The following is a 13841-nucleotide window of genomic DNA, read 5'->3' as shown; positions in this document are numbered from 1 at the left end:
TGCCAAATGAGCTCATCTGCCCTTGGAGTCCCAAACTCATCAGGGGCTTCTCCTATAACCTTGGATGTGACCTAGACGGAAAGGAGAAAGGCTTCCACGCGGGTTGAACGCTGGCATCCCTCTCCAACACCCATGGCCTGGAGAATCTGCATGAAGTCCTTGTCCTTTGTGTTTGGCAAGCAGGAGTAGCAGAGGAGGAGTAAGCAGTAAAAAGAGAAACTATTTCACCAACTTGATGCTTTAAAAATTTTTAAATATGTTTTTTTTTTTAAGCGAGAGAGAAAAACTGGCTCCACAAGTTTCCTTCTAAATCTTTTGGTCTCACACCAAAACACATACTCAGCTTCGTCCTTCCTCATATTTGAAAACCAGGAATTTTATTATCTTTGTTTTCTGGTCTCACACCAAAACACATACTCAGCTTCATCCTTCCTCATATTTGAAAACCAGGAATTTTATTATCTTTGTTTTCTGGTCTCACCAAATGCCTCTTTGACAACTTCTCCCTTAGGCCATGACGTCCTCTTTTGAACTTCCTGGGCTGGGAGAACGGCTTGGGGTACACAAGAAGAAATTTGGCATAGAACAGGGAAGATGCACCAAACCACCTTGAACATCCTCCCATCACACACGAGACAGAAGAATGCCTTCTAGGGTTTACAAAACATCTATCAGTAGAAGGCTTCCTGCCGTTTGAAATGAACTCTTTTTGCTCCTACACCTTTTTATTATTTTTTAAGTTTATTCCTTACTTTTTCTGAAAACACTTCAAAGTGACTTGCAGACACCAAGCCCCTTTATCTTAATCCTTTAGCTCCTAGGAAATAGGACATGCCCTTACATATCCACAGTGCAATTATCAAACTCAGTAAATTTCATATTGATACAATTTTAAAAATACATGCTCTATATTCAAATTTCTGATTGTCCCAACACTGTCTTTTATAGCATTTTTTCCCACTCCAGTATCCCATTCAGATCATGAATTACATTTGTTGCCTTGTCTCTTCATCCTCCTTTAATCTGGAACAGTTCCTCAGTCTTTGTCATGATACTGACAATGTTTAAAGGGACAGGTACGTTGTTTTACAAAATGATAAATGTCCCCCAATTTGTCAACCACATGGTTCAGGTTTTGTGTTTGTGGCAGGAACAGCACAGCAGGATGCGTGTCCCTCCCAGTACATCTCATAACAGGTGATGTCTTATAGCAGTTTGTCCCATTTTGGGTAACATTACATTTTACGACTTGTTTGAAGTGGTGTACCACAGAGTTATCCACTGCAAATATATCCTCCCTCCTTTGTAAATTAATAAGCATTTTGTGGGAAGATACAATGGGTGTAAATATTCTGCTGCCTAAGGAATTTTTACCCAATGGTTTTAACATCCATTGTTGTCTGAATTAGTTAGTATTGTGGTTTCAAAATGGTTGGGTTTTTGTTTGTTTTTTGAGACAGAGTTTCGCTCTTGTTCTGGAGTGCAATGGCACGATCTCAGCTCATCGCAACCTCTGCCTCCCAGGTTCAAGGGATTCTCCTGCCTCAGCCTCCTGTGTAGCTGGGATTACAGGCATGCACCACCACGCCCAGCTAATTTTGTATTTTTAGTAGAGACAGGGTTTCTCCATGTTGGTCAGGCTGGTCTCGAACTCCCAACCTCAGGTGATCCACCCATCTTGGCCTCCCAAAGTGCTGGGATTACCGGCATGAGCCACTGCACCCGGCCAAATGGTTGTTTTTCTAATTCTATTGTCCCTTCTGTATTTGTCATTCACCTTCCTTCTACTGTAAGGAAGGGCATAGAGGAATGCATTCTAGGATCCCCTTTCCATCCTTCCTCTGCTTAGAATGCCTCCCCCACTTGGCAAATCCTGGAAACCCAGATACAGGGTCATCTTACCTCAAAGCTTTCCCTGCCCCTGCTGGGCAGTTAAGCCCACCCACTCTCTCTCTCCCTTCCCTTCAAGTAAGATGGGCTGTGGTTATCTGGCCTTCTTAGAGCCCTGAGACAAAGAGAGGCTGGAAAGGAGAATTTGCCTCCCACAGCAGAACTCCCACCCAAACTCACCTGGTCTAGTGCAGTGGGTCTCAAACTTTGGTGCACACCAGAATCATCTTGAGGGCTCGTTAAAACACAGATACCTAGGTCCTATACCCGGGGTTCTAATGCACTATCAAAAAATCTTACTGGCTTAACAACAAAGTTTATTTCTCCATCAGGTTACATGTCAAATATGTTGGCAGGAAGCTCTGGTCCACATATTTGGGGACTCAGGATGATGGAGACTCCAGTACTTCAATACGTGACCTGAGGGTTTAACACACAGGAAGAGAGGTGCACAAAGTCATGCACTGATTTTTCTCTGCTTATTGCCCACTGGCCAGCCACTAATCACGTGACCTGCCCAACAGCAATGGCTGGGAAATGGGGATCAGACAAATCATTTGGTGAGCACCATCATTTCTGCTACCACCGCACTCCCTTGATCCTACCAGCCCACTACCACACAGGCCTTCTCTTAGTTCTTCGAATGCACCGAAGTGCTTTTCTGCCTCTGGGCTTTTACACTAGCTGCTCTCTCTGCCGAAATGCTCTTGTGCCAGATCTCACATGCTTCACTCAAGTGCCCCTCCCTGGAGTGGCTTTCTCTTACTGTTCAATCCAAAGCAGCCACTCACTCCTTCACACCACCCTATTTTAATTCTCTGCACAGCCCTTGTTATTCTACACTTGGTGTTGTTCTCTCTAGATTGTACACTCCGTGACAGCAGAAACTGGCTCACTTGCTCATCCCCAGTACCTACAATGCCTGGCACATGGTAGGTGCTCAAAATACATTTACTCAACAGTTAACTCTAAGATGCATTACTGTTCTCATGTCACAGGTTAAAAAAAAGAAAAAATGGAGGACCTAAAGATGGTAAGTGGCTTGCCCAAGGTCACACCACTGCCAAATGGTTAGCACCTGACTTAAAATCCATGATGCCACATCCCACCACAGTGTTTGCATAATCTCACTGCTTTCAAATATTGAGGTGGCAGAATATTTATTTTCTTTTGTTCTACTCACAATTCTCCATCTGGTGGACCTCCACTGTCCTTGGTTGTCTCTTAACACAGCTCTATGAAAGGCAATTTCGCAATAACCATCTAGGAATTTATTTCATAGATGTATTCACATATGTGGACAATTGCATACATGTAAGGTTTTTACATTACAGTACCTTGATAGCAAAAGATAAGAACCCAGTGACACCAGGCACAGTGGCTCACACCTATAATCTCGGTGCTTTGGGAGGCTGAGGCAGGAGGACCACTTGAGCCCAGGACTTCAAGAACAGCGTGGGCAACATGGTGAGACCCCCATCGCTACAAAAAATAGAAAATAAATAAAAATTAGCTGTGCATGGTGGCACACACCTGTGATCCCAGCTACTTGGGAGGCTGAGACAGGAGGATTACTTGAGCCCAGGAGGTCAAGGCTGCAGTAAGCCATGTTTGTACCACTGCACTGCAGCCTGGGCAATGGAGTGAGATCCTGTCTCAAAAAAAAAAAAAAAAAAAAAGAAAGAAAAAGAAAAGGAAAGAAAAAAGAATTATCCCAGTGACCATCTGTAAGGGATGGTTCATAAAGGCATGTATATATTCACAGCAGGTGTATGCACACACTGGAATAGTACACAGCCCTGAAAAGTGAGGGACATCTTCAGAGTCTGATTGGAAAGTTGTCTAACGTATGATATCATGTTGAAAGAAAGAAGGCATATAACAGTATGTGAAGTATATGCCTTTCATTTAATTTTGCAAAGAGCTAAACACTTTCAAGTCTTACATAAAGAGATCGTCTCCTCGATGAAAAGATAAAAACAAAATACAAATCAGAATACCGGTGTGGTTTCCATCATTTGAACTTATTTTATTGATACTCATTAGTGAATAAAATTTTGTTGATTTTTGATGCATTACAACACACTTTTTGGTAGTGGTTGCACAATGTTGATCGTTTATTTATTTACTATACTAAATATTGCAACCTCTGAACTGCCAATTTTTACATGGTATATCTGGCAACGATGAGTGGCTCCTCTCTCTGAATACATAAAATGGTCCATTCAGTCCATGGTTTTCATATTCCTTTGTTATTCTATCTACCGCTTTAAAATACATTCAAATAAAAAGATATAAGTTACTTGCAGTGAGTGCACACATGTAACAGCAAGGAGAGCTGAGAACGTAATTAACCAATACTCTTGTGTTCAGAGAATAAATAGTCTGAAACCGTGGGACTGAGGCTTGCTCCTTAGGGGCTTTCTCAAAGTATCCCTGCTGGACATAAGGTCACCCTCACTCAATGGAAGGACACATCTTCTGCTGCGAGGGAGGACACAGAACGACAGTTTCATTTACATGGGATGTTTTCCTTCCATAAATGTCTGGAACACAGTGTCACGGGACACCATGATGTAGAGTGCAGCCCTCAAATTAGAATAAATAAGTTACGTGGTTGGACTGGAATGCCACAGACACACTATGACTGGAACTGGAAGGAACGAGAATGTTTATTTAAAATACGGCAGACATAAATAATAAATAAAAGTTAAAAATTTAATCGGCGACAGCAACAGGACCAGCCTCCCTTGTTGCATTCATGGTTCTTTTCACAAGCACCTGGATCTTTTCCTAATGATAAAAAGTGGCACAAGGAGACAAAAGGCTTTGGAGGGAAAGAAAATACTTTGTTGTGACCACGTGCTCTTCTGAAACAAGAAGGCAAAACGTGGGCACTGAATGGCTGCAATCAAAGACTGCACGGTGACAGCACCCTGGCCAGTCTTGGGTTTTGGAGGAAGCGCTGGAGCGAGTGGAATGCCAAAGCCTTGTTTCCCCCGGAACCAGTTTGGTATTATGCCTGGTTGTGGTTCTTCCCCTCTACGTTTGGTGTTGACAATTTCTTTAAATAAGCTTTTTCCCTATCCTTTTTCCTTTCAGTCTTATTGTTAAAGGTGTCTTGGGTCTGGTCTTAAATCAATTTGGTTGTGACTCTGGGTCCCAGAAAAAAGCTGCTATCTCATTAGCGGCTTGGTGTGTTTGAAATTCATATTTGAACCACATAGAAAACATACACTACCAGTACCATTACTTCCCTGCATATATATTTTTTAAAAAAAGGAAAAGTAAAACAAATCACACAGAACACAGAGGGGCTGCTGAACGCAGCACGAGTGTAAATACATTCTCTTTCGGGTCAGACATTTGGCCTGACAGCTGATTACAAAACACAGGATGACTTCAAGGGGAAGGCATGAAAACAAAAGGTCACATCTCAGAAAGGAAACGACTGTCCACTGAGGCAGAGTAGTGAAGGTCTTGAAGAAGCTGGGCCACCCATAAAAGAAAGAAAAGCCCCCCGATCAGGAAAGCCACGTCAGTGGCACGTGGCTGAGGATGGAGGCTCCTTACGCTCCTACAGGGTGGGTGAGGCGAGGTGTCCGATGACACCCAGATATGTTATGACCCGTGCCGCGTTGACAGCTCGTGGTGTGCCAGCCACGGAATTCACTGGTTTCCTATCCATGGGATAAGAACACACTTGGGAGTTTCAGTGCTTCTCAAAAGGAAAGAAGAAAGGACCCCACCTTCCCCCAGGTTAGCACAGGTGACGTCCTCGTGAGAGTGATGACAGTGCAGGGGCACTTCCTGTGGGATCGGAAGAAAGAGCAGGGCGGACACGAGGTCTCCAGGTCCTATGTACACATTTTACAAAGGTTCCACTCTTCCTCCATTAGGCACGAGGTTGATTTGTCTAGCTCAGGAGGGGGTGGACGGAGAAGGGCAGAGGGAGGAAGTGCACTGTAGGGGGAAGAGAGGGAGGTGGGAGCGAGAGAGGAGAACGTGGGTCTCCTCCAGGGCAACCGGCCCCCCTCCAGTCCTCACCGTAAGCTAGTTTGTTTGGAGAGCTTAGCACCCATCAAGATGCCCGAGGTGAGAGTCACGGGGGCCTTCATCTGCATGCTAGATCCCACCATGGTGGGGAAGCTGCGATTCCGCCGGATGCCACTATTCAGCTGCAGCCCACCGATGGCACTGGTGACAGTGGGGCATCCGAGGGGCAGGCCCTCAGGTACCAGGCCTCTGGGGACAAGGGCTGGTGCTGGCCCCGGGGGCCCACAGAGGAGAGGTCCCTGCTCCTCAGTCAAGGTGGGGACATGGGCTCGCCCTGAGTTCACCACTTTGGCCACCCCAAACCTCCTGACTTTGTCCACGAGGTTGAGGTTGGAGACGGACACGTCGGTCTGGCTCTCACTGCTGCGGACGTTCTTTTCTCTCACTTCCCTCAGGATGGAGCTGGCCGGCTTGGAAGCCAGGAAGTTGTCGTAGGGAGGGCTCGTGCACTTGAACTCAAAGGAGGGTGGGGAGGATGCGGGTGTCTGCATAGGCGAGTTCGGCGGAGTAGAGGGGATCACAGCCATCTTGGGTGTGTAGGAGTGCAGGAGAGAGCCCCGGCCGGCCCTGTCCCAGCTCTGGGGGTCGTACACAGCCGCAGAAATGCCCCGCTCCTTCAACAGCCACACGAGCCCTAGGGATGTGCTCATGGTGGTCGTGGACTCACGGGTGTTAGTGAAGGACTCAGCCAGGCTCAGTCTCCGTGGAGTGCATGGTGTGGCCACCGGCGTGGATTTCAAGTGGCTGGAGCTGCCACAAGCTGGAGTTGGGGCTGAGTTAAGGCTGAAAGAACAGATGACAGGTTATTCACCAGAAATACCCACGAGCTCCATAGAAAGGGTCAGTGGCCAGTCTCCTGCAGGGGGTATAGGGACGACCCAGGACACGATGAGAGGGTTCCCCAGCTGAGGCCCCCAAAGGCTCTGTCCACGTCTGCTCCTCCCTCTCACCCTTCAAGAGAAGCATGGTTTAAGTTAACAGGAAGCTGCACATGATCCCCTTTGCCCATCCCTGGTTGGTGGGTACAGTTGTCCCCTTTGCAGATGAAGAAACAGGCTCAGAGTTAGGGGTTTACTTGGTGTCACATCTGGCTGTTAAGTGGACAACCCAAGTTGAGGGACTCTAAATCTGTTAGAGAACAGGAAAGGAAGCCCTTTGGCAAAAAGGCATTCTTTCCCCATCAAATTTACCCAGATTCCAGTGTTCCTTCCTAGTACCTACTTCTCCCTGAAGCAAGACGTGAACCAGGACTCTGGGAGATGAGATATTCCTTATCTTAGGAAGGGAAAGGATGGCCACAGCGTGTGGACTGAGGCCAGGCTGTGCCCATCCAGTCAGTTGTGGCCGTGAGCTCCTGAATCCCCGGTGCAGAGCCCTTTCCTCTGCACCGTGCTGCCCTTAAGCCTTCTTATATCCTTGCCCAAATCCATTCTAACCAGTGGAGTTAGAGGGTCGGGGGGAGACATGTCTCATATGAAGAGATCTACATCAACGGCACTACCCAGGGAAAGGTCCACTGAAATGTGTGGAGCCTGAGTTACCCAAGGAAAGGAGACAGATTTGTTTATTCACTTGTGTTGTGCTCACTAGGGACTCACTAGGTTCCAGCAGTTGGGATCCAGTCATGGAGTCCATTAGGACAGAAAAGCTTCCAGAAGGGCAGCAGAGGGAAATGCATTGTTGTCTGCTTAAAAAGCAGGAAAGGTTCTTTTTTTTTTTTTTTAATAATTGTAATTACTTTTGCACCAACCTAATAATTCAGTATCCCTAGAGACTGTCAAAAATTGCCAATGCTGCCTATATTTCAAGTCATCACGGCAGGGTATTGGGGAAATTTTTCAACTAGTAATAAACCTCATTGGCTATGACACTGTCACTGTGCAAAGCTTGGAAAGGTTCTCTTTTAACAGCTGCTACAGGGATCCGGGGGAGGCCAAACAGGCATGGAAACCCTATACTGCTTCTCAACGAGCAACCAAGGAGCAAAGATGCACAGCCCTCCTAACAGTCTCATGGGACATGCCCTGGTGTCAGCTCCAGGATTTTGCCGGGGCTGCCAGTGTGCTTTGGAGCAGGTCAGCTGCATGGTCCCCAGGAGGTGGGGATGGAGGCTTCTCTCCCCAGTCTGGCAGAAGGAAGTCCATGTACTCTGGGAAAGGCACCAAAGGAGGGAATGGGAAAGAAAAGGGCCCATTCTGGAGCAGGTCTTTGGAAAGACCAGAGAAGGGGCCCCCTCCCTCATGGGGAGCATGAGGTTCAAAGCAACGTACAAGCTAGGGGCACCATCTGGCTCCACACTCAGGTGACCTCAGCCCTTGGAGGTCAGCACAGGGTGGGGATACTAGAACAGGCCCATCTCACACAAGCTCAAGGGTGGGGATGCTGGTGGGCTGGGGGACACAGAAAAGCATGATTAGAAACCACAACAGATTCCTAAGGTTAAACGTGGATTTTTTCAAAAGGCATGTGTGAAGTTTTACAAATGTTGATGCACCTTCAATAAAGGGCAAAAAAGCTCTAAACTTATAATCATGTTGACATGGCCATCCCTAGGGAGATTTTGTTTCCATTTGGTTTGTTTCAGTTGATTTGTTTCCATTCTATTTCAAGCAGCCTTTCTTTCAAACTTAGGCAAAAAAAGAAAAAAAAAGAAAAAGCCTTTTCTTGCTACTTTCTTCCCAGGCTTCGTTCAGCCCTGACACAGCCACATGAAGACCCACGTGTGGTTTAAGTCCTATGGCTACAGTCAGGAGTGCCATCTAGTTATCCAGGGCACCAGCCTCTCATAGTGGGAAGCTTGGTTCCATGGTTTTGAAAACAATCCCTTCCCAACATAAAGCCACAGGACGGGGAAGCCAAGTTCTCCAGGGGCAGGGAGACGGAGAAGACAAAGCTAATATTTATGATCCCCGTCTGGTGAGAACTTAGGGTTAGGCCTTTATTAGTGCTGGCACTCGGCTTGACTGGGGGTGTTTAGATGGGTTAGGGGCATCGACCATCAAGGCCGAGTTAGCCAGGCACAACCACAGAGACACATCCACGCCTAAGTCCCCGGGTTAGTGGCGGCCATGCGTGCACACACAGCTCCTTCCACAGGGCCCTGCCAGGGCAGGCACTGCTGGCGGTGTGCTCACCCCCTGCCTCACCCGTGGGCTCAGACTCTCTGCCCTATATCTCCTCTCAGCTCAACGGGGTATATGGCTGCTTCGTCGTCCTCCTCACATGACCTGTGGAGAATTATTCATAGTTTAAGGTGCTCCCTGGCTGACTGCTCCCGCCCCTTCGGCTTTCTCTTCCAGCAACCCAGCATCTTGCACCACAGAGGAAACGGCTGAGGGGGTCGCTCCACTCTGTTAGGGGAGAGCATTTTCTCTTTTGCTGGCACCAGTGAAAGGCCTGAAATCAGGCCAAACAGACCAACTCATAGCAGACAAGTCCTCCCCATAGATGGTGCTCCAGAGAGAAAAGGACCATGCTGGGCATGTGGCTTAGTCTTGGAGTCTTCTCATTTTGGTCATTACAGTTTGGCCGTAGTGCATGGTTCCTGTGGCCTATTGCAGAGGCACAAGGGGTTCCACAGGGCTCAGTAACTCCATCCATAAATAAAAGAACTCTGTGTTCTATTGACAAACTTTGGGGCAAAAAATCCAACAGACTTTAGCCGCAGGGCCTGTGGTAGTGTCAACTTCAGCTGGTTAAGGAGGGGCCTAAGAATCCATTCCATGGCCAACTAAATGGGCAACTAAAAGGGCAACTGAAGGTGGGTCCAGGTCTCTTTATCTGAGCCGGATCCAAATAAATAATAGCCTCAATTCAAAAGGAAAGATGGGCTCGAACCCAGGAGGTGGAGGTTGCAGTGAGCCAAGATCATGCCACGGCACTCCAGCCTGGGCAACAGAGCAAAACTCTGCTGCAAGGGAAAAAAAAAAAAAAAAGAACCACACATACACACACACACACACACACACACACACACACACACATACACACACACACAAAAACAACAACGAAAGGAAAGATGGGACCCAGAACAAGTGCCTGCAAATGCTGAGATGCTTAAACTGGCTTGAGTTGGTTTTTCTATGAGCCTCTCTACTTGGCTTTCCTCAATATTAAGCTTTGCAGGGAAGGGAGTGCCCCGACCTCACCCCACCCCTGTCCATCCCAGAGCCAGGGTCCCTTACCTTGGTGTGACCCGAGTGAGCTCATCTGAAGGATGCAGAATGCGACAGGTGGTGAAGGTGAAGGTGGAGTTGGTCTGAGACATGCACTTCCCAGGATGGTGCGCTAAATTGGGAGGAACAAAACATATTCCTTGCATCCAAGTACAACCACAATAAAAATTAAAATCCAGCATGTCACTCAACAGATGCAAGAAGTGATGAGCTACCTTGTTAACTGGATCTGGGCGAGGAAGGTGAAACGCAAATGTTCTGGATTGAAGGCGAGTCCTCAAAAATAACCACAATTTTGAGCACTGGTCTGCACAGCACCGAATTCCAGCTTCCGACCCAATCCAGACAAGGTTTCTCATCAGTATTCTTGGGCCAGTAGTGGATCCAGTCTGGGGGTGGGAGGCGAGGGGGGCGGGGTAATGGGCCTTTGTGGGATAAATTTGGTTTCCCTCCTCAGGTCAGAACCTGCTATCTTCTTTTGCTGCTTTACATTTCTTTGCATTGGCAACAGGTACCAAAGCTCTGCTCAGAGGAAGGGCAGAGGTACAGGCAGGGAGAGGCACTTGGCACCTGGAAACAGGGCAAGGCTCCTAGCTCCCTTTCTGCTTACACAAAAAGGGGCTTGGGGATGCTGGCTCCACTACTGTCTATTTGTGATTGTTACGGTGGGAGATGGGGACTTCAGCTGCCTCAGCAACAACGTGGCAAGAGTTACAGAGATCAGGGCTCTCCAGGGTCTTAAGCTCCAGGATCAGGTCTGGTCTGACACACCGCAGTGTGAGAGTACAGGTCCCCCTACCCTCTAGTTGCCAGCTGCTTTCTTGACATCTCTGAGATGTCTGATTTCTAATGAAAATGAGATGGCAACAAGTTGTTCCTGATTTACTTCCTTTTAATGCTCAAACAAGTTATTGCTGAGGCGGCTGAAGACGATGGGTCTGGAGCAAAGTAAATCATGGAAGTGTTAGGACCATGCATGAGAAAGCTGGCAAAGGAACAAGCAACAGAGTCTATGGGAGACATCATGATTGCAGAGGTCATCCTCATTCATAACTCGAGCATCAGGGGAAAAAAAAAAAAAAAAAGAAAAAAGATACTGCCCCAAATAGCATGCACGATGAAGTGCCGGGATGATTCTCCCACCCAAGCCCACCCCACCCTCTGCCCCTGTAGCAGCTCAGCCCCCAGAGACCTCCTGGGAGAAAACTGATTCAGATATCAGAGGCCGTGAGGATTCAAAGGCCATGAAGATTCAAAAGGCTGTGAACTAGAATCTTCTAGCTCCTAATGGTATATTTTCTCTTGGATTTGACAAAAAGGAAAACAATGGAATTGGCTGCTGCCCCAAACCTACAGGTCCACACAATTGACTATGTCTTAAAAGAAAACCAGGAACCCGATGAAACAAACAAACAAAAAAAATGCTGGAGACGCAAATTAAAGGCAGGCAGGACAAATCCAGAATACAAAAGTGACGGTGATTAGAAGAACAAGGCAAGACGGTTTGCCCTGATTTTTAAGGTCTGACTCGGGTCTGTGTGTCAAAGCAGGCTCCCACGGCACCTGGCATGACAGCCAGCACCACGGCCACAGGAGAAAACCCTCAGCCACAGGGAGCTCCAAGCAAAGCAGGAGGGAAGGAAAAAAAACACATAAAAATAGCCTTTATGAATCTTTCTTAATCAGTGAACACAATGGCTCAGGAACTCCAATAAGTAAGAAACTGCCACAAGCAAAACAAAAATGGAGTAAGCTATGAAGAGAAGGCAACCAAACAATCACGACTCTCTTACTGCAATAAGGTCTAGAAACAAAAATAACAGAAAGCCTGGGAAGCGTACCCCAAATAACAGGCATGAGGGGTTATTTGGGAAGGAGGAGAGGGGGAAATAAGACAACACAGTTGAAAGAGAGATAACATTTAAAAGAAATCAAACAAAGGAAGGCTAGATTTAAAATTAGAAGCATACCCCCATTTAAACACATGGCCAGAATATCAAATCAAAAGGTCACAAATGTTCACTTCCTCCTCCACCCTCTTACATATTGGATCTTCAATTGCAATAGGGAGTGTGAGATGGACATTTTAGAGACATAGTTGCATCAGCAGAAGCAAACCCATCTTATACAAATGGGTTTTGGGGATAGGAAAAGGCTGCTAAAAATTCGCAAGTCACCATTCCCCAGAAGCAATGAATAGCCATAGAAGACCAAGGAAGATCAACAAGTTTCCAAAGTGCTAAAGCCAGAGATTCGGCCCCTCCAAAATACCACCAGGACGCCTGGACCCGTGGGCTCTCCGCATGTCACCACTGACTGCCAGGCCGCTGCTGCACCTCCCTTCCTTGAGACACAACAGAGAGACAGTGAGTCACCCAAGACTGGGATCATCAGAGGCTCCTCATGCTTGCTACAGAGAAGCAACGGGCTGATTCCTAAAGCCCTGGGTGCAGGAAGAGAGCAAGTTCTAAAAAAAAAAAAAGGAAGAAAGAAAAGAAACATAAAACATCCTTCTTGGCAGGAAATGGGAGCTTGGGGTGAGGGCTCACTGTGAAGTCACCAAGCCCATGCCACACATCAAAGCCCCCTTCTTTATCTAAATGGAAAGTTCTCTGCAGAAGATGGTATTATGTGTTCATCCCATGCTGCTCATTTGGGAGCTCAAAGGATAGAGTTTCTTCGATTTAAGGCTTTAACTCCCTATTTAAATTCTTATTCTTTCTCTCAACCTGAGTGGAGGGCTTCCTAGTGTTGTGAAGAGACAGGTATAGGTTAAATGGGTTAGAGTATTAACAACAACAAATATTTTCATCATTTGATTTAGGAATGAATTTGGATTTACCAATAAAAACCCTAATTCTTTTTAAATTGTTCTTCTTCCCCCAGATTCTGACACTGGCACAAAATGTGACATACGCTCTAAACTTAATCAATCCTTGATTATTATTCAAGATCTCCTATGTTGATGAACTGCCCGTGGCTGTCGTGCAGATGTTTTGTTCTGAAAACATACAACATGCAAGCACACATCCTTCAGCTAGCTACAGGTGGACACATCAGAGGACTCTGCGAGAGTGAGAGCCACTCTTACTTTCACTCTGTATACCGAGTGAGAGCTCACCTGCTCTCTCTGGTTGGACTCAGGTGAGCCTTCTGCCTGGAGCAGGTATACTTGATCAGTGGCACTGACTGCCCATGCTCTCAGGGGCCCGTGATGCCTGGGACTGACTGGAAAACTGGGTGGCTGGGATCCTTCTGCTGCAGCCGGTGACGGGGGAGCCCTGACACGGCCCCCACTCCCTGGATGCCCCTCAGACTGCACAATATAGAGCAGGATGGCTGCTGCTCTGTGGACTCCTCGGGCCTCCCAGGGAAGATAGGTAGGAAGCCCACTGCTTCCCATGGCCCAGTGCTTTCATGGTGAGAAGGGAGCACAGAAGAGGCTGGGACACTCCGGTGGGGCCCAGAGGTTCCACAGGGATTTGCAGGATGATTGGAACTCTGCCCGTCTGGCCACCCATAATACAATTAGTACACACCTGCTCATGCATTTCCTTCCCTTCTAATGGCACTCTCCTTCCCCCATCCCTGGGAAGTGCTGGGGACAACAGCAGCTTTCTTCTCTCTAAAGGCTGCCATAAAACCTAGTCCTTAAAAGAACCCTCACATGAGCCCACACAGAGACAGTGGAAAATGCAACCATACTTGGTATGTTGCTAT

At 47.2% G+C, this 13841-nt stretch overlaps 1 protein-coding gene and 1 pseudogene across 43 annotated transcripts in view; both read right to left on the bottom strand.

Annotated features, from left to right (window-relative positions):
• Nucleotides 1–3895: 3895 nt before the first annotated feature.
• Nucleotides 3896–13841, bottom strand: part of TRAK1 (trafficking kinesin protein 1) — a 213430-nt gene continuing 203484 nt past the window's right edge. For 16 of the 43 annotated variants that reach the window (XM_074031791.1, XM_074031793.1, XM_074031794.1 and 13 more), the window contains 2 exons: nt 10131–10233; nt 3896–6729 (listed from right to left, as the gene is read on the bottom strand). In XM_074031791.1, the coding sequence (XP_073887892.1) occupies nt 5934–6729; nt 10131–10233 (899 nt within the window). In that variant the 3' untranslated portion in view covers nt 3896–5933. Of the gene's footprint in view, nt 6730–9080; nt 9174–10130; nt 10234–10336; nt 11950–12392; nt 12466–13841 lie in introns of those variants that run through there. The other 27 variants (XR_012431023.1, XR_012431025.1, XR_012431029.1 and 24 more) reach the window with 10 other exon arrangements.
• On the bottom strand, nt 7711–7834 carry LOC123571944 (U4 spliceosomal RNA; annotated as a pseudogene).

The sequence above is a fragment of the Macaca fascicularis genome, chromosome 2 (assembly GCF_037993035.2).
Source record: "Macaca fascicularis isolate 582-1 chromosome 2, T2T-MFA8v1.1".
Taxonomy (NCBI): domain Eukaryota; kingdom Metazoa; phylum Chordata; class Mammalia; order Primates; family Cercopithecidae; genus Macaca; species Macaca fascicularis.
Note: the sequence above shows the minus strand (reverse complement) of the source record. Positions and strands in the feature narration are given on the sequence as shown.